The 20,999-nt window shown below is 47.9% G+C and overlaps 1 protein-coding gene across 12 annotated transcripts in view; it reads left to right on the top strand.

The window, feature by feature from the left end:
* ZMYM4 (zinc finger MYM-type containing 4) overlaps window positions 1-20,999 on the top strand; it is a 1,242,519-nt gene that overhangs the window by 742,131 nt on the left and 479,389 nt on the right. For all 12 annotated transcript variants that reach the window (XM_069223800.1, XM_069223806.1, XM_069223798.1 and 9 more), the window contains exon 13: window positions 1,472-1,644. In XM_069223800.1, coding sequence (XP_069079901.1) covers window positions 1,472-1,644 — 173 coding nt within the window. The remainder of the gene's footprint in view (window positions 1-1,471; window positions 1,645-20,999) is intronic.

Here is a 20,999-nt window from a genome sequence, read left to right on the forward strand (position 1 = left end):
AAACATTTCATAGGGATTTTAATAGTAGCCTTAAGCTCGATAAGGCTACTTATCTTGTCCAAGTATTCTTTAAGTATTTGATAATTCGATTTTTTTTAAAGTTTGTGTTCCTTATTTGTTAGGTGTAGGGTTACCCTCCATCATGTTGTCATTGAACTAATCATGCTTCTGATTCAGTCTCACAATAGTTACAAAATATTAAAAAAGAGAAATTCTTCATGATTTTTGCCAAACATTAGGTTCTTCAGGAGGAAGAAAGTTCCAAGCTGTTAAGCATGCATAACTGTGTTAACAGTTGCTTCCTCCTTAACTTTGGAATTCAAAAGAAAGTCTGGTGGATAGAAATACAGGCACCGTTGTTGACTCCTGATGTCAGTTGTGCCAGTGTGTTATGAACTACTTAATTAGGTGCTTGAAGTAGTCAACCAGGGATATTATTACTTGATCATTTTTTCTGAAGGTAGCAGGAAAAAGGAAAATCCTCTTAAAGATCTCAAGAAGAGAGAAACAGATGGCCACCACCTAACTGGAATTGAGAATGAGAAGAAAGCTTGTCAAAAACTGAACTCCGATTTTGAGCTAGATCGCCATGCTTTGGAATCTGGCCCTGCTCACTTGGATACCACAGATGTATCCAAAATATTTCAAGCAGACCAAAGATAGGCGCTTCTTTCTTTCCAGAATACAACTGTAGTGAGTTGTGCATCCAATTCATAATTGGAGATTGAGGGTTTAAATTATAAACTTCACGTCATCCGGCAAAGCGTAAAAAAAAAAAAAAAAATCCAAAGAATTAAAGTTTAGGGGTTGGAGAGTTGTAACCTAGATCTTAAACCTGTTGTGTTAAGTCTTTAGTCTTTTGACACCCCACCATCAGTGAGCTTAAAGAAAGACCCTCAAGAGGGAATTGTCACATTTTTTGCCCCGTCGGTAATGGAGTAGTACAGCACAATGAATCCCTGTCTCCTGGAAGTCTGCAGGAAGAGTAAAATGGAAATCTCTGCAGACATTTCTCAAACGTATTTGCTTGTAAAATTTACGGAGGCTATGTCCTCTATACTGATTAACTCACTTTAGAGGACAGAACCAATAATCACGTAGTTTCATTTATACTCGGGCACAAACTGAATAAATTTTTATGGATTAACTTGTTTTATTAAGAACAAATGTTAAAGATTTAGGGCGTTTGAAAATCTGTATTGCCAAATCATTAGCATATTTTACAAAATAAAAATATTTGCTTTAAAAAAGTGGTGACTGTATGAGCAAGCTTAAAAGTTGCATGCCAGTGTTGTATGGTTCATACTGCATGCTTATAAAGTTCACACTGGGGTAATTACCATTTTTACAGAGGAATGAGGGCACAGAAGTTGTTTATAAAGTAGAATTAATTGGCCTGCTGTTAGGACCCAATCCGCTTTAAAGTTCTCTGGTTGAACATATGTAATTTGTCTTTTTTTTTGTGTTCTAGGATGCAAATTGCTGTACAAGCACGATCTGGCCAAACGGTGGGGTAACCACTGTAAATTGTGTAGTTACTGTTTGCAGACGTCTCCAAAACTGGTGCAGAATCACTTTGGTGGGAAAATGGAGGAGTTCTGCAGCGAAGAGTGCATGTCAAAATATACTGTCTTATTTTATCAGGTAAAACAATAGTTAGCATTTCATCCTAGAAATCAGGTCATTTATCGTCTGCCTTTTCAATAAAAAATGCTTCTTAATTCACAAAACAAGTATGTGCACTACTGCAATTTAAATGTATACACAAGTCACAATATCTCCTCTCTATATAACTGCATTCTGTAGAACTCCTACTTTGAAAATGACATCAAGAGGTCACTAAACACCAAGTGTTTTGTTTTCTTGGTCTTCAGTCTTCGATTCTAGACACTAACTACTTTTGCAAGGTGGAACCAGAAAAAGATTTTTGAAAAGGAGCTGTATCTATTTAGAAAAAAACTGATGATTTTGTTGAAATGTTTTACTGTGCCCTCTAGACCAGTTGTTCAGAATTCCTCATCAGATATCTGGCCATTCTGCATTTCTAAAAGTCTCTCTAAAAGATATATTGTTTTGATTTCGAACATAGTTCTTTTTCAAAGCAGGGCTCCCAACCTCCCAAAAAATGTTAAAAAATGTTTTGGGGGAGTACATAATACAATTCTGTCTGTTTTGGAGGTGAATCAGCTTGATTTTCAGGAGCAATGTGGAAATAGTTAAGGGTGTAGTTATATGGGAAGGTCATCCTTCATCACTTAAACAGAAGGATATACGTACTGTCTATTCAGATCCTGAGTGGCAACCTTCACATCCCGCAAAACATTTCCTCACTAATGGAAATTGTTTTTATTGTGTTTTTGTTGCTTTTTCTTTTTTTTTTTTTTTTTTTAAGGGAGGGGGGGTGTCGCTAACTGTTCTTGGCTATCATTAGTTGGTATGAAATGGTCACATAACCCATTTCAGTGTTGACTAGAACCCACTTGTGACCATATTACAACATAAAGTATACACCATTATAGCCATAGTTAACCTCACAAATACAATCTCCAGCATTTACTGCAAGCATACTAAAAAGAAACTGTCTTGGCCCTCTGCTGTCAGTGGTCCTCGATACGTAAGAGTCATCTTTTGCCAACCCACCAACATTTTCATATTCCACTTAGCCAGATCAGTGTGCATACTTTGTTATGACAGCCTATTATTTTGATTCAAATATATTTAAATAGTTCCTTAAGGATTGGATCTGGAAGGAAGGATCCCTGTTTTGGGTTAGTTGGCAAGGAAGTAGTGCAACAGCAGTTGTAAATTAATAAGTATTTGTGGACCCAAAAGCAAGTGCTGTCAGTTATTCTATCTGCTTGCACAGATATTCCTGAGTTTGCATGTTCTTGCTCTACTTGGATACCTTGATACAGAAGGAATTGCTGTGTAATTGCAACACTTTTTTTTGTTTTTGTTTTTACCACACACAGTCTTTCAGATGTGCTAAATAGGCTTCACAACAGTCATTTAAGTGCATCTCAGATCCTTTTTGTTTTTCAGGCTCAACAATTGTTAAATGGCAAATAGGGCGTTTCCTAAAAGAAGTGTAGGATTCTTCCTAAAAGCCTAGTTGTCTTCCTGTCCGGTATCCAAGAGGCTTTGTTAATAACTTGGAAGCATGCATCCCCTGGTAAGATGGAGCACTGTTCAAGGCATTTGTGGCTATAGATACACATGCTTTGCATACTTATCCCATCTAGTGCTGGGGCTGGATATGTCCAAATTGTTTTTCTTAGAAGAATTCTTTTGAGTCGTGAGTTAGTGATTCCCCAAGGTGACAATATATATGGGCATTGACTTCATTCTTACATTGTTTTCTTTCTGCCGTCTAGTTTGGCCGTTACTGCGATCCAGTTCAAGACCATTTCAGACTCCTTTCGGTTTGTAATCCAACCTTACCCTCATTGGTATTGTTATCGAATGTGTTCCCATCTATATGCGTCATGTAAATCTAGGGAACTATCCGATGAACAAGATCTAACCGCGGCCTTCAGACCGCACACTTTTGGGCCTGTCTTCTTATCTTGTTGGCTTTGTCTTGGAATGCACTGCTGATGGAAAGGACACCATTCAGTTTCTGCCCGAGGTGCCACGATAAGTATCCAAGGACCACCTTCATCAGGATTGCAACCTGTGCTTGTCTCCCGATCACAGGGAAGAAGACTTGCAAGGCCTCCCGATTGTTTTGGTAGAAGAAACCTATATGGGATCGAAAGGCCCATCGTAGGGAGACGCAACATAGGGAGGTTGAAGAAACACCTGACCTCTTTGGTCAACAGGATGTCGAGGAGGAGTAACTCCACAATACCTCTGTGGCCTAGGAGGCTTTTTCCGTAGAAGACTGCGATTTAGAGATCGGCCTCCAGATGCAGGACCTTCCACTGTGTCAAGGTACCGTGAGCCCCCACCCCACCCAAAAAACATTAGGTTCTGACTGAACATATGGCTCCCAGGCCACTACTGCCAACAGGCAATGGTTGGCACCGAACATCTACTATGGATGCCCCTCCCTCATGCCCAGCACCAAAAGCATGGCTGAAGCCATCTGCTTCTGCACCAAGCCGACCCATTTCTGGCAATGATAACTTAGAACTCCAGGGTTTGGGTAGTAGGAAATTACCATAGGTACGTTCTAGAAATCCCACAGGCGCCCAGATGCAGAGTTGTAATCAAGCCAGGTGTCCCATAGGCTAACACAGGACCGTCAGTTGGATTTGTATAGATTCAGGACCCTTCCCAGTGGACCCTGAGGAAACCATCTGGCACAAAGAAGGCTGGAGAGTGCCCCCACCCATGGATACCCAGATGACCGGAATACCTACACAAGGGAGCCCAGGTGCATAGGGGGTCAATTGGCATTTTCAATTGGCTTTGGAATCCCTCATTGAAGTCAGTGGAAGCCTCGAATGTTCAGCTGCTGTCGCGACCCACGGACCAGGTCGGTAGAACCCAAGAGTGGATTCTGGATGTGAAGAACCTGAAAAAGAAGGGGACAGTGCTCAGACCAATCGGAGATGTTCAGGCAGTGCAGGTAGGCAATGCCCACCCTCTTGGAGGTGAAGTTCCTGCAAAACAGTGAAGGAAGAGTCTACGGGGTACAGGAGATGCTTGAAGTCACCCATGAGCTGTCCCACATTGGTCTGCGAATTGCAGGAGGGTCAGTGACCAGGAGGACCACCAGCAAGCCTTTGCAAATGCAAATAGATGTTGCATGGAAAATTGTAGGTCTTTTGGAGACCTGCAAGGTCATAGTGACTCGACCCTTTGAAGGAAAGCCAGTTCGAGTAAGAGGAGCCCCTGCGAGTGACCCACAGGCAGCAGGCACAGGGAGACACAGAGAAGCCTCTGCAGCACAACAAAACCGATGTCGCAGGAGCTGTGGTGTGGAAGCTGATCTTGGAGTTGCGGAGGTGCTGGAGGCTGGGGCTTCTTGGAGCTCGAAGATCTGTGGGAGGAAGAGCCAACAAGCCTTGGCAAGAGCAACAGTCTCAGTGCTCAGGGGTTCTGTTCCAATGGCTGCAGCAAGGGCCCACCATCTCCCAAGTTGGTCAGAAGATAAGTTGGACCAGGAGAGGACCACAGAACCACCACCTGTGAGCAGAGCCTTTTCGTTGTCCGTCGCACAGAAGGATCCACCAGCCAGCCATTGTCTTGAGGTGCGTGCAGGTGCAGAGAAGTGACTCCTTCACTCTAATGGAGATTCCTTCTTGGATGTAGGCAAATTCCTTGTGACCCCGGAGGATGCACAGCCACGGATGTTGCAGAAATCCTGCAGGAGCTGGAGACACTGTTGCAGTGGGAGCCCTCCCAACTGGATACAGTCTGCTTTCAGTTCCAAAAGCAGACCATCTGCAATTCAGAGAGTTCCTTGTAGAGTCTTGCTCGAATCTGAGAACTCACCCTCGGGGGAGCCCCTAATTAATCCTAAAAGGGGTTTGTTTACTATCTTTAGTGATCCACCTATCAGAGGGAGTCAGACGTCATCTACCTGGCCTATCCAGTCAGATGCTCCCATGGGCTTCTGCCCATCTTGTTTCCAAGATTGCAGAATCAACCGACCATCTGGCTGAGCTCTGTGCACCTCCCTAGGGTAGGATCTGTACAGGCAGGTGGTCGCTCCACTCTCTTTTGTGTATTTTTGTGCTAGAGCGGGAACTGGGGGCTCAAACTAATGCAAACTGTATTATGCAAAGAAGGCACCAAATGTGCCTTTCAAAGCAGTCTGGTGGCACTCGGAGGCCACCCAAAAACAGCCCAAAGGCACCTATTGCAAAGGAGAGGTGGTCACACCTCCCCCTGACAGGAAATACATTGTTCTGTATTCCCCAGCTTGAGTTAGACTCATCAGCAGGGGGCAGAGCAGTGTTTGGGGTCGGCAGCATCGCAGATTGGCAGCCAAACCCTGTAAGGCTGCACAGACAGAACTGGGGGAGCTTAAGAAACCCCCAGAGTACATTAGTTTATGCAACAAGCACTGGGATCGGTGTAGTTGCATGATTACATCATGTTTGATACCAAACATGCTTACGTTCGGAGAAGCCATTGTGTAGTTAGACCACTCGTGTTGACCAGTGTCCACTACATACCTTAAGATGGCTTCCCTGCACTTATAGTTCAGGAATTGGCCTGAGGTGTGTAGGGGTACCCTGCTGATGCAGGGATACCCTCACACTTGGCTACATGCACCCTGCCCTTTGGCTGAAGGGCCTAACAGAGGCATGACTTACTGTGTCCAAGTGTGTTGACCGTGACATAAGGCAAGCCTTATATTTGAAGTGAACGATGCACACACCATTTCACGCAGGCTGCAGTGGCAGACCTGCAGACAGTTTGCATGGGCTCCCATGGGTGGTATAAAACATGCTGCAGCCCATGGGAGACCCCTGACGTACCAATGCCCTGAGTACCTTATACTAGGTACTTACATGGGTGCACAAGTATGCCAATTGTGTAGTGTAAATGTTTGCCAGCAGCCTAATTATAGGAGAGAACACAGACACTGGGGTTCTAATTAGCAGGATCCCAGTGCATTGAAGTCTAAAACACACTGACAGGCAGAAATTGGGCTAACTATGTCAGAAAGATGCTACTTTACTACAGCCGGCATCAAAATCTCTTCCTGAACTAACCCTCCACAAAATGCAGGAGCGGCTGGATCCACGCTAAAAACAGCTGCACAAACGGCCCCAGGCTTTCTGCATCTTAGCCAAGACTATGGTGTCATTGCTGTAGGAGGCTGCCTCAGTTTGTGGTGTGGCATCCTATAATGAGTCTAGGCAACGTAGTGATAGTGAATAGGTATCCAGATAGGAGAAGCTGAGGTGAGCAACTAAAGCTAATCCAAGAGGATTGCAAAGCACTTGCAGAAACTGCAGTAGTCACACAATAACTTACAATGACTTAGTCACACAATGACTTAGTCACACAATGACTTAGTCACACAAACTAAATCACACAAACTAAATCACAAGAAAGAACCACACAAATGTTGCAAAAATAAAGGATACTTTATTACAACACTGCTACTAGATTAGCATTGGTATGTCTCCCTTTGGAGGTATCTACACACAATATATACACAAAATAGCCAGCAGAAATAGCATAAAAGTATGCAGGGCCCTATGAGAGGGCCAAACCATATACTAAAAAAAAAAAAAAAGAAAAGTGGAATGTGAAAGTGGAATTCCAGCCAAGGTTAGTGTGGGAGTTGGCTAGGGGCTTGGCCAGTTAAGAACACCAGAAGTAAGTACAGTAGGTGACCCCAGCAACCAGGACTAAGTCAGTTGTCCCATAAGCTAACACAGAGAGTAGTGGTTGAAGATTGTGTAATTCAGGACACTTCCCAACGGACCCTGAGGAAAGCAGCTGGCAAGAGGATGGATGGAGTGCCCTACCCCAGGGTACCCAGATGACAGGAGTACCTACTCTAGGGACCCAGATGCAGAGGGGAGAAGGGATTCTGAAGAATGTTAATGCTTTGGATTGTCCAGATGCTGTCGCGACCAGTGGACCAGGCCGGTGGAACCCAAGAATGGATTCCGGACATGAGGACCTGCCAAGGGGAGGGTACGGAGTCCAGCACCCAAGGAGGTGCTGAGGTAGTGCAGGTAGCAATGCCCACCCTCCTGAAGATGAAGTTCCTGCAAGTTGTTGGAAGAAGTTGTCCAGCTTGCAGGGTCCAGGAGTCGCCTACGAGCTGTCCCTAGATGGTCGCCGGATTGCAGGAGGGTCATTGACCAGCTAGGTCACCAACAAGCACTTGTAAGTGCAGAATAGAAGCAGAAGAGAAGATTGCAATGTTGTGGGGACCAGCAAGTTCCAGGAGACTGTACCCTGGAGGCGGAGTCAAAGCTGGCTGTCGGCCCACAGGAAGCCCAACAGAAGTCAATGGAACCCCCACGAGTGACCCACAGTTGCCGGACCCAGAGTGTCACAAGGAGCCTTCACCAGCTCAGCAAAACAGAAGTCTCATCACAGAAGCTGCAGGTCAGGGGCTGATTCAGTTTGCAGAGTGCTAGAGGTTGGGTCTTCTTGAAGGCAGAATATCTCCCAGAGGAATAGTTTACAAGCCTTGGCAAATGCAACAGTTGCAGTGCACAGGGGTGCTAGTCCAGTGGCAGGAGCAAGGGCCTGCAGTCTCCTTACTTGGATAGAAGACAAGCAGAACCCAGAGTAGGCAACAGACTCGCTACCTGTGAAGGAGGATCTTCAGATGTCCAGAGACAGCAGACTCTACCAACTGGTCGACAATGCCTTTAGGTGCCTGCAGTTGCAGGGGAATGATTCCTTCACTCCTTCGTGCTTCCTGGTGCAAATAGTCATTGTGACCCTGGAGAATGCACATCCTTGGATGTTTCAGAGTTCTTGTAGGGTCTGGAGAAACAATGTTGCAGTGGGAGCCTTCCCACCAGAGGCCATGGGCGGACTACGTCTTGAAGAGAGTTCCTTGTAGAGTCTTACTTGATGAATCTGAGGACCCATCGATGAGAGAGCCCTGAAATAACTCTAAAAGGGGGTTGGCCACTCTTTGCAGTGACCCACTTATCAGAGGCGGTCAGGGGCGGCTCCTACCTGGCCTAACCAAGTAGATGCTCCCAGAGGCCCTCTGCTCATCTCATTTCCATGATGGCAGAATCAAGTGGCCACCTGGCAGAGCTCTGGGCACCTCCCTAGGGAAGGAGCTGGACAGAGGGGTAGACACTTGTGTAGTTTTGCACCAGAGCAGGAACTGGGGGGGTTCCTGAACTGGTACAAACTGGATTATGCAAGTGGGTTACCAAATATGCCCTTCAATGCAGACTAGTGGCGCTCAGAGGCCACCCCACTCCAGCCCTTAGACAACTAATCCACAGGGAGAGGTGGTCACATCTCTCCCTTGCAGGAAATCCTTTATGCTCCTGCAGCCTGAGCCTGGCTCATCAACAGGAGGACAGAATTGTAACTAGGGTCAGCAGCTGCGTGGGCTGGCAGCTGGACACAGTAAGGCTGCACGGGCAGAACTGGGGGAACCCCCCAGAGTACATGGTGGTATGCAACTAAAACTGGAATCGGGTTAGTTGCATGATTCCAACATGTTTGATGCCAAACATGCCTAGGTTTGGAGTAGCCATTACGTAGTCTGACCACTCTTGTTGACCAGTGTCTATTTCATACCTTAAGATGGCTTCCCCACTCTTAGAGTCCAGGAATTGGCCAGGCATCTGTAGGGGTACCCTACTCATGCAGGGGTACCCTAACACTTTGAGACATGCACCCTGTTCTTTGGCTGAAGGGCCTACCAGAGGGGGGTGACTTATAGTGTAAGTGCAGTGGTCCGGTTTGGCAGTGAAAGGGTGCATGTACCCTTTTACGAAGGCTGCAATGGCAGGCCTGCAGTCAGTTTGTATGGGCTCCCATGGGTGGCATAATACATGCTGCAGTCCATGGGGGACCCCTGGTGTACCTTATACCAGGGACTTACATGGGTGCACCAGTATGCCAGTTGTGGGTGTGAAAGGTAACAAACAACTAAATTTAAAGGCGAGAGCACAGCCACTGAGGTCCTGGTTAGCAGGATTGCAGTGATCTACAGTCCAAGCACACTGTTATCTAGCAAAAACGTGAGTACCTATACCAGAAAGATGTCACTTTCCTACAAATGCCACCTTCATCAAAGCTCCAACTTTCCTGACAAAGCTACTAGCCAATTGCACCCTCCTCCACCTACTTCACCACCACTACCACCTCTCCCTCCACCTTCATTACACTTGCTACCCCCTCCTCATTCTCAGGATAATTCTTTAAATAATACTCCACAGCAACCCTCCCCCCCCCCCCAATTCCATTCCTTCACAGGTGAGCATTTATTTGGGGTTGCGGGGTGTTTGCACAGATCCAGACTTGTACCGTGCAAAACCATCACCTCCTGATGACACCACCTTATATCAGGCACTCATCACCAGGCTGCAGCCTATCACCAGATCCCGCTCCAGAAAGACCCTATAGAAGAGGATTTCCTCTTTGAAAAACTATCCACTACACATAGGGCTACGCAGTAGCTCCCTATGTTAAGGCATGCTGCGTCACACTGATGACATCTTTAAAGGCCCTGCGTGAGCACGCATTATCACTCTGAGGTCCAACAAAAAATACAAAGCTGCACCCTCGGACCCTATTTACATCCGAGGGCAACTTCCTCAGATTCATTGATTGTGTCCAAGGCCTGAAAGAGGGTAATTCACAAACCACAGCTGAGGCTCCACCTCCTGATAGTCTAAGCCTATTGATGCTTAAGGGAAACAAGTACCTATCACTGTCGAATGGCAAATACGGAAGGTCTGTTAGCCAGGTATGATCGCACCCACTGGGACAAAAATTTAGGAACTTCTCCAGTACCTCCCAGAGGAAGATAAAAAAGGGGGCAGAAAATAGTTCAGAAGGACAAATTAATTTAAAAAAATGCCATTAGGTTTTCCCTAGTATTCTGCGGGTACAGCTGCCAGAGGTATTAATACCAGTGTATTGCTGTGCACATATGCTTGGCTATGTATATGTGGCTTCAAGCCAGAAGTTCAGGAACCACTCTTAAATGTCGCTTTTAACATGGAACACCTGTTTGGTTAAAAAGTTGACCAAGCGTTGGAAAGATGAACAAGGACGCAGAGGTTGCTAAATCCATGGGCGCACGCCAAACCCCCACTCCCTGTGGCTCAGTTTGCTGTTCCTGATATAGTCCAGACTCAAAAACAGCATCTTGTTACTCATTGACTACAAAGACAGAACTACTCTTCACAAGGCTATTACAGGGGCATGTACAGTTGTGAGAGATCCAAAGGTTATGGCAAATGTGCTTTCTCACATAGTGCACCATCCACTGCTAAGCGGTGACTCCCTTCTCCTTCCCCCTGATCTAATACCTCCACGTGGTCGAATACATCAATTTCTCCTCAACTGGCAATTCATAACAGATCAGTGGGTGTTGGATATTATCCATCATGGTTATGGTAAAAAGCTGGCACTATATGGTGCACTAAAAATAAGTACACCATGCAGAGAGTCCAGTGGATCCCCAGTTGGTTTGCAGAGACAAAAGTAGATAAGGCTAATGCTCTATTTTGTGGTAATGTGTGCGAGCAGTTAGGCTTATCAGAGGGTAGTGCTAAGCATTGGTTGTACTCACAGAAGCAATAAATTAGACACGCATTAAAAGAATAAATCGGAGACCAAATTAGAAAAATAATTATTCTTATATTTACATTGAAACCATGAACTTGGTTACAATTTAAGCATGTTTTTAGGCATAAATACTGCTCCGTGTCCTTTTTTCAAGTGAAAAGTTTTTGAGTTCTTCAATGTTAACCTAGGGGAGGAAAACTAAGTCAACAAACAAATTGAGTCCAGCAACTTAAAGGACCAATCTCCTGGGCTTAAAATGAGTAGTGGGCAGGATCCAAGGCAGCACCTGCAGTACACCTTCAGCGGCAGGGGAGTGGCTGGGTGCAAGGTGCAAAACAGCATTGGGTTCCTAATGCGTTCCTAGGGAGTTTGGTCACTATACAGATTAAGACTTGGTATCCTGTTTTGGTGAGCCACCGAGTGGGCTTAGGTCTTGAGATGCTCCGGGATGTAGGAACACCAGTGGCCGGCCTCTCCTTGGTCCAGGGTGTCTGGATGCAGAAGGATCTTGGACCGTCTGGTGTCCGTCACTGGTTGCGCTTGAGTCAGGCCCACAGAACAGGCTGCAGGTGTGAAGTGGGAGACCAGTCTGGGTGAACCAACAAGCGGGCTCAATTCTCACAAGCCTGTGGGATGCGGTGACGCTAGTGGTCGTCTTCTCGTTTGTCCGGGGTGTCTGGGTGCAGAGGTGCAGTGGACTGTCGGGGTTACCATCACCGGAGGTGGTCACGGTTGAGGGGGGGCCCACAGAACAGGCTGCAGGTGTGGACCCCTGGTGTAGGTACTCCTGCGTTCTGGGTATCCTTGGGTAGGGGCTCTTCTCCAACCTTTCTCTTGTCTGCTGGTTTCCTCAGGTCCAGTGGGAAGGGTCCTGGATCACACAAACTCCATCCACTACTCTGTGTTCGTCTGTGCGACGACTGGGTGGGTAACTACCTTTCACCTGGACACTTACCTTACATAAATCTGGTGTTTTCACCTGCCCCTAGTTAACTACCACACTTATCTTGTTTGGGTTCACTATTTTGCAATCCACTTAGTATATGGTTAACTCCTACTCCCCCCCCCCCCACCCCCAAAAAGGGGGATATGCGAATGCTAGTCTAATAGTAGTGCTGTAATAAAGAATCATTTACTTTTGCAACACTTGTGTGATCTTTCTTGTGAGTTACTGTCGGATGACTGTGATATTGCAAGTGCTTTACATTCCTCCTCTGCTACCCCTGAAGAGCTTTTGCCATCTGGACAAGGGTTGCCTTGACTCTGTATAGGTTGCCACACCATAGGTGTACACCATAAACTGAGCCACCCTCCCACAGTATAGCTCTAACCCTATTGGCCTGATTCCTTCCATGCAAGAAGGAGGAATTAAAAAAGTTGTGTCCACTTCAGCTCGTGCACCCCTATGGGTGTGACTGGCATGAAGTAGGCACTTCTCCTAATTTTCCTGCCAGTCCTGCCACCAAAAGTGGGGCCAGGAACTGGGTGTCACCTCTTCCACCATTTGGAGAGGCCTAGGTTGTATTTCAAAGGTGGCAAGGCCTTTGAAGCTCGCCGCCCTGTAATGTCCACACTGCCTGGGAGAGGAGTTTGCACTTGTGCCCAGAGCAGGTCTTTGTTCTGAACCCTCAAGAGCATTGGCTCTCACCTCAGAGGGCCAGAACTCTGTTTTAAGGTGGCTGTACTGGTTTTGACCAGTCAGTGTCCACACTAGGAGTTGTTAGGTTTTCAGGGGGGCACCTCTAATATGCCATGTGAGTGCATGTATTAATAAATCCATAACTGGATTCAATGAGTGTTTATTAATACGAGATGTTTGATACCAAACATCCCTATTGTCAGTTAAGCCATCTTGTAGCTGGGGAACTCGTAATGTCCAGTGTCCAGCACATGTAGTTAAAATGGCCGCACTGTTCACTTACTAAGTCTGAGAATCGACACACATAGCAGGGGCATGTCTGATCAAGCAGGTATACCCTCACATGTAATATAATGCACCCTGCCCTTAGGGCTGGAAGCCTGCCAGAGAGGTGATGTAAATATATATCTGATAAAGACTTCTTGTTGCAGATTTCTTACCTTAGAATTTTCCCCCAGGCGTTAGACTGGATCCGGAGAGTTTTTCTTCGAGCAATACCCGTGCGCGTCGGTAGGTGGTGTCGGTCGACTCCGTAGGCGTCATGGTCGCTGTGATGACGTCGGGCTTAGTACATAGACGCCACCCTCATGCAGTGACATCAGTTCTTTTCTTTCCGCGCCACAATCTGATCTGAGAGAGCGCTACCCTCGGCTATTTTTTGGCCGAATTTGTCAGTTTTGTCGACATTTTTTGGTGCGAACTTGGTGCGTCGAGGATGTCCCCGAAGACCGGGTTCAAGCCCTGCGAGGACTGTCACCACAAGATGTCGGTGACGGACCCTCATTGTGTCGGTCTGTGGTGCCTCGAGCGCGACCAAGACCCGAAGTTGTGCTCCGAGTGCTGGGCGATGCATCCGAAGGCTTTGAGGGAGCGGTCCCTAAAGCTGATGGTTGCTTGCACTCGACTCCGCATAAGTCCCGATACCGCTCAAGAGGAAGGTCTCGATAGGTCGCGGAGCCACCACCACTCGTCTTCATCGAAATCGGGTCACGGTAAGAAAAAAAAAGCTGAAGAAGTCCCATCGCTCTCCGACTTCACCCAGTCGCTTGGCTGACGCGGGACGAGCATCAACAAAGTAGGCCTCCGTCCTCAGAGCCTACGCCTGGGTCGGCTCCACGCTTCACTGAGTATCCCGGAGCGACCCCCGCCCAACTCAGTTTTAGAAGCCCGTGCGCCTCATCTTTGGGCGTGCCGACCCAGATACGGCACCTTTGGGCCCAAGGGGCTTGGCCGACTGCTTTGGCCCCGGCCACCGAGGTCGCCTCCGGATCCGTGCGTGGATCCGCCCTGATGCCAGTCTGTCGAGATCTTCCCTGGCGCCGGGTCGTTTAGCGATGCTCTCAACGACAGTAGTGCCCACTATCAATGTCTACCCCATTCTCATCTCCGACGACTCTGAGTCGGAGCGGCGTCAGCCGACGCTGCCATTGGCTTCAGTGGGCCCTATTCACCCGAGGTCGGATTCTGACCCATTTTCCTATGGGTACGAATATGGGGAGGAATTGGAGGGGTCCCTGGACCCTTATGAATACCAGGAAGACCCTACTATGGACTGGGCACAGGACTTGGGCGAAGCCAGTGGTCTTGATACTTCTCCTGACTCTGGCATGCCGTCTCCTCCTACCGTGGCTATGGCGGAGGGAGCTACCTGTGGTATGGTGGTTAGTAGGGCGGCTGAAGTCCTTGGCCTTGAGCTACCTACTGTCGAAGTCCGGTCTAACCTAACAGAGATGCTTCATTCTGGGACTTCTACTTCTGTACCCCTTCTTCCATTTAATGGAGCCCTCACTGACGTCCTTTTAGGTACGTGGTCCAAACCTAACACAGGGGCTCTTGTGAACAGGACGATCGCTCGCCACCATCGGCCTGCGCCGAACGACCCGAAGTTCCTGTCCCAACATCCTACACCTGAGAGTCTTGTTATCCAGGCGTCCTCTTCTTCTGGCGCGTTCCCTTCCGCACCCCTTGATAGGAAATCCAAAAGGCTGGAACAGTTTGGTAAGAAGCTGTTTTCTTCTTCCAGCCTCGCGCTGCAGTCTGTGAACACTGCATGCCTTTTGGGCCATTATGCCCACTCCCTGTGGGATACGGTTGCGCAAGTCCTGCCGCAGATACCGGAGGAGGCCCGTGCTATCGTCTCCCAAGCAGTCAAAGATGGGAGAGACGTGGCAAAGTTCACCATCCGTTGTGGGCTGGATACGACCGACTCTCTGGGCAGATCGGTTGCTACGACAGTGGCCTTGAGGCACCATGCCTGGTTACTACTTCTGGTTTTTCGGGGGATGTCCAACAGTCACTAATGGACATGCCCTTTGATGGCACCCGTCTCTTCGGAGACAAAGCGGACTCGGCCTTGGAGAGGTTCAAGGAGTCCAGGGCTACGGCTCGGTCTTTTGGTCTTTCTGCGCCTCACGCCCACCACAGTCTGCTTTTCGTCCCTTTCGTGGCCACGTAAGGGGCGCCCTGTCGCGTCCTCAACCCAACCACCGGGCCATGCACGCTGGACAGCCTATGCGTGGCTGGAGGAGTGGAATCCCACGTGGTCGTGGGTCAGGAAACCAGAGGTCTGTCCAGTCCACCCCTGCAGCAGCCTCCAAACCTTCCTAGTCCGTCCCCTCACTCCCGCCCAGTAGGTGGCAGAATCCGCCATCACCTGCCCCACTGGGAACATATCACCACGGGTGGGTTTTGCAAATCATTCGGAAAGGCTACTCCCTCTTTTTTGAACCCGCACCACCACATATGCCACCATCCTTCCATCCCCTTTCAGAGGATCATTTGGTGCTTCTCCGCCAGGAAGTCGCGGCTCTCTTGGCCAAGGGAGCTATAGAAAGGGTCACTGTGCCAGAAGTAGGTTGTGGTTGTTATTCCCACTACTTTCTGATACCAAAGAAGGACAAAGGCTTGCGCCCTATCCTCGATCTTCGGGACCTGAACTACTTCCTCAAGAAGAAGTTCAAAATGCTCACCTGGCTCAGGTTCGGTCTGCCTTAGACCCAGAAGACTGGATGGTAGTGTTGGACTTGCAGGACGCTTATTTCCACATCCCCATCCTGCCTGCCCACAGACGTTACCTACGATTCGTGGTAGGCCACAAGCACTTTCAGCACTTTCCACTTTCAGTGGCTGTTGAAGGCGCCTTCGCCCCAGACCGTGGTCTCACACCTCCGTCTCCATCCTGAGGGGGCACAAGGTCTCTTTCTCAAGTGGGGAGAGCCTTGGTTAGATCTGTTCGCCTCTGCAGAGAACACGCAATGTCAGCTATTTTGCGCGTTGGAGTTTCCAAGGCGGCACTCGCTTGGAGATGCTTTTTGTCTCGAGTGGAACTACAGCCTCCTGTACGCCTTCCCGCCTATCCCTCTTCGGCCCAGAGTTCTCAAGAAGATCAAGAGCGACTGGGCACAAGTTATCTTGGTGGCTCCGGACTGGGCTCGAAGAGTGTGGTATCCCGAGCTACTGAGCATGTCCATCAATCCTCCACTCAGACTGCCTCTTTGGGCAGATCTTCTGTCGCAGCAGCAGGGGACGGTCCTCCACCCGAATCTGTCCAACCTCCGCCTTCATGCATGGAGAGTGAGCAGCAACAGTTGACGGCATTTGCCCTTCCACCCGAAGTCTGCAATGTTATCTTGGCAGCCAGGCGTCCCTCGACTAAAACTGTATATGCCTGTCGTTGGAATAAATTTGTGGCATGGTGCACTAACAAATCTGTTGACCCCCCTATCTGCCCCTCTTTCAGAGGTTCTTCTATTCATTCTTTCCTTAGCCCAGCAGGGCTCTGCATTGGGCACCCTTAAGGGGTATCTGTCAGCCATTTCCACCTTTCTTAGGCTTCCTGATCAGCCCTCACTCTTTAAATCTCCTCTTGTGAGTAGATTCTTGAAGGGGGTCACCCACTTATTTCCTCCCACTCCCTTCATGACGCCTCAGTGGGATCTTAATCTTGTACTTACTTTCTTGATGTGTACTCCTTTTGAGCCTATGCATAATTGTCCCTTGCGGCTCCTCACATTCAAAACTGTCTTTATCGCCATCACCTCTGCTCGCAGGGTGAGTGAGCTTCAGGCTCTATCTTCAAAACCTCCGTACTTGTCCGTACACCCCGACAAAGTGGTGTTATGCACTAGAGCTTCCTTTCTTCCTAAGGTGGTTACACCGTTCCATGTCAGAGAGTCCATCACTTTGCCTGCCTTCTACGCACCCCCACATCCTTCCCATGAGGAGGAGAGACTCCACCGTCTGTACCCAAAAAGAGCGTTGGCGTTCTATCTCAATCATACTAAAGACTTCCGGGTGGACGATCAACTCTTTGTTGGCTATGTGGGTGCGAAGAAAGGGAAGGCGGTGCAGAAACGTACCATCTCTCGATGGGTGCTTCTTTGCTTCTTCGCGGAGTTCCTGTCCTTGATATCTGTCAGGCAGCTACGTGGGCATCCCTGCACACGTTTGCTAAACATCACTGCCTGGACAGTCAGGTCCGTCGGGACGGCTACTTTGGTCGTTCAGGACTTTCTAGTATGATCTTAGTTCGCAGCCCACAACCGAGGATGGCATTGCTTGGGTATCTATTCTAAGGTAAGGAATCTGCAACTAGAAGTCTCTATCAGATGTACAAGTTACTTACCTTCGGTAACGAAATATCTGGTAGAGACATATTCGAGTTGCAGATTCCTTACCGCCCACCCATCCTCCCCGCTTGCGAACTAATTTCTAGGGACAGGGATTCCCCCTTTCAGGTCCTTAGCTCTGGTGCACCAATATCAGTGTTCTTAGCGGCTCTGCGCTCTGGCGTGAAAAGTCGTTAAAAGGAGCTGACGTCACTGCGCGAGGGCAGCATCTATGTACTACTCCCGACGTCATCATGGCGACTACGACTCCTGCGGAGTTGACCGACGCCATCTACCGACGCGCAAGGGTATTGCTCGAAGAAAAAAATCTCCGGATCCAGTCTTACGCCTGGGGGAAAATTCTAAGGTAAGGAATCTGCAACTAGAATGTCTCTACTAGATATTTCGTTACAGAAGGTAACTTGTACTTCATGTGTGTTTTGGGGACAGGGCACACAGGCTGTGTGCCATGTTGTTTCATTTTTAGGTCTGCACCAAGAAACGCAGCCTCAAAGACAGCACTGTGTGCACTTAGTGAGAAGATCCAAGAGGGTAGCACAATTGGTGCTGAAGCCCTCATGGGCCTTCCTTTAGTATCCCAACTCCTAGGTACCAGGGGTACCATTTACTAGGGACTTACAGTTGCAACTAATGGTTTTTCAATCGGGAAAAACGACTGTGCAGTTTTAGGGGCACTGGGTACCTGTTTAGCAAGGACCCAGTGCACTTTGAGTCTAATTTGCACCAAAAACCAGGCAAAAACTGAGGGAGGAGTGACTATGTCAAAAGAGGCACTTACCTGCAATGTGAATCTATGAAATAGTCAATACAGGAGGAGAAACCGGTTAACTATCTACACGGTATGGTTCTCAAGTATTAATGTCATTCATAGATAGACATGCAACCCTCTCTCTTCCGTGACAGGAGCTCATCATTTTGACCACTTCATCTATATTACCTCTTCTCTTGTGCTGAGAAATCTGAGTTATGCTGTCCTTTGAGGGAAGAGTGTCTCAGAAGCTGCTTCCTGATTAGTTGAAGTTTGGTTATTTTTAAAACAATGTTAATTGGCTAACAATGTCACTTGTTTGATGTATAATGCTTTCTTTACACTACTTGTTCTAACTACTGTGGCACTCCCATCTTGACGACTGGGCAGATTCAAGCATGTAAGTCTGTGAAAGGCATCTATGCTAGAGAACCAAAGTATACAGGTAAGTAACATGTTTGTTCATAGCATGTGTGGCTGTGGATACACATGCCCAGCATGCTGCTGCCATCTAATGTTGGGCTTGGATATTTGCAACTTGCTTTTTATTTACTTTTTTTGCCTGCCATCGTATTTTGTAGTGATTAACAGAGCTCCATGATTGAGGTGATCCTCGATGCTTTCTTCCACCAGTCCAGATCTTCTTTTAACAGCTATTAGAGCAGAAAAGTATATACTACTGCTAATTCTATTTACACCTCCACAACTTCAAGGATTGGCCAACTGTCTACTGCTGGGCTGCAGGCCCGGCCAGGGGCCTAGATCCCCGAAGGCTCTGCTTGACATTTTGCTCCTTTGAGAATACACATCTGATGATGGAATGGACCCTGTTTCAACACTGCGACTCTGTAACTGAAAATACCCTGCTCTGACCACCACCAAGTGTGTAATTTGTTTTTCCCACCTCAAGACAACACCACTAAGTGTGAGGCCTGTGTGGCGTTTTGGTCCAACAAGACTCTTCGTCACTGAAGGAAAGGATGCTGGGCACAACATAAGATGTACAGACATTCCTTGCAGGTCACCCAGGACATCTTCAAGGAGGAAAACCCTGGCCCAAGAATATCGATGGAGCTGGGCCTTTAGACATTCCAGCTCAACCACCTGTTGCCGGAGGTGGCTTTCTTCTCCTGTTTAGTCAAAGGGCAGGAACAATTTCACCACAGTGTCAAGGCAACAGGACCATACAGACTGGTAACGTTGTGGCCTCTGAGTTTGGAAGACCCCCTACTAAGCCTCCCAAAGTCCATTGAGGCAAGATGAAGCACCACTCTTGAGGGGATTGGGCCATTAGCTCTTTGGCATTGAGCCAACCCTCCAGGGGCAGTGCATGGCTCCTACAAAGGCCCAAGTCATGAAAAACAAACAGAGGCAGCACCCACAGCTTCTATGGGCTTGCAACATTCCCACCCAGCTGCCAAGTCTAAGACTTTAGCCTCTTTGGCTCCAAAGCCCCTACCTTCCAAAAATGCCAACATGCCCCAAGATGGCAGCTAAATCCTCCTCCAATCTGATACCACCTTGGGCAACAAACACTTGGAACCAAAATCTTCCTTGATACAGAAGCTGCCAGCTTTGAAGGTGTCGTTTCTGAGGGCCATCCCTTTGACATCAAAGACCATTGGCTCCAAAAGCCCAGGTGACTTGGGGGCAACCAATCCTTGAGCAGCACTCAAGGAGCTCCGTGACTGTATATCCACTGATGGGAAAGATTACTATTGAACAAGGGGCCAAAGTGGTTGATACCATACCACCTAAATTGAAGCCAACATTTGAGGAAGAATAGCTTTGGCATCAGAACAGGATCCCATGCACAGAAAGAGGCACAAGGACAAAAGCATCACACCCATCCACTTAGCCCCTCCCAATCCTCCATCTCCTCTGCCTCCTTCCCTCTTTCCCTTTTCCACCTCCCATCTCCTTCCCTCATGTCCCTTCTTTCTCTCCCACCTCTTAATATACTTCCAAAAGCATATACATCTCTAGGTCCACCACAATCCTCATCAGGATCAGACGGACCCTATTACGAGAATTTGCTGTATGACAGCAGACGAGGAGGAAGACCCTTGTGATACTTATTCTGCAGACCCTCCTGGGTACCCTGACCCAGATTTTTCTCTCCAGGCCCCCCCACTCCACCTGGAAAAACCCCCCAGACGATTCAGCCTCATTCCACAAAGTAGTTTGACGGAAGTCTCAATACCATAAAGGGGAACTACATGGAGGTCAAGGGTGGAAAACGTTTCCTTAGTCCAGACCCTCTCTGAAATAGAGCGTACTATCCTGGTTTTACCCATGTTGAAGGGCATACTAAATTCAGCCAATGAGCCCTTTAAGGACCCACTCAAAGCCAGGGTAGTAACCCCTGAGGTAGAGCAGAAGTATAAGGCTTCACTTTCTGACTCATCATACGTCAAGGGCCATGTAGAACCGGACACCTTAGTCATCTACCCTTCGCTTAAGTGTGCAAACTCTTACGGGACTGGGGTTGCCCTGCTACCTGACAAAGAGTCAGAAGCTGGATACAGCAAAAATGAGTGGGATAGGGACAGCTAACTACTGCCATATTGCCAATTCCTTTGGCCTACTGACACAATATGATTGGGCCTGTTGGGATTTAATTCTGAGATGCAATAAAACCTACTACCCTCTAATGAACATTTTTTTAGGTGTAGGAAAATGGCTCCCTGTTGCAGTTACCCCCCACTTTTTGCCTGATACTGATGCTGATTTGACTGAAGTGTGCTGGGACCCTGCTAACCAGGGCCCAGCACCAGTGTTCTTTCAC

Source organism: Pleurodeles waltl, chromosome 3_1 (genome assembly GCF_031143425.1).
Source record: "Pleurodeles waltl isolate 20211129_DDA chromosome 3_1, aPleWal1.hap1.20221129, whole genome shotgun sequence".
In the NCBI taxonomy this organism is placed as follows: Eukaryota; Metazoa; Chordata; class Amphibia; order Caudata; family Salamandridae; genus Pleurodeles; species Pleurodeles waltl.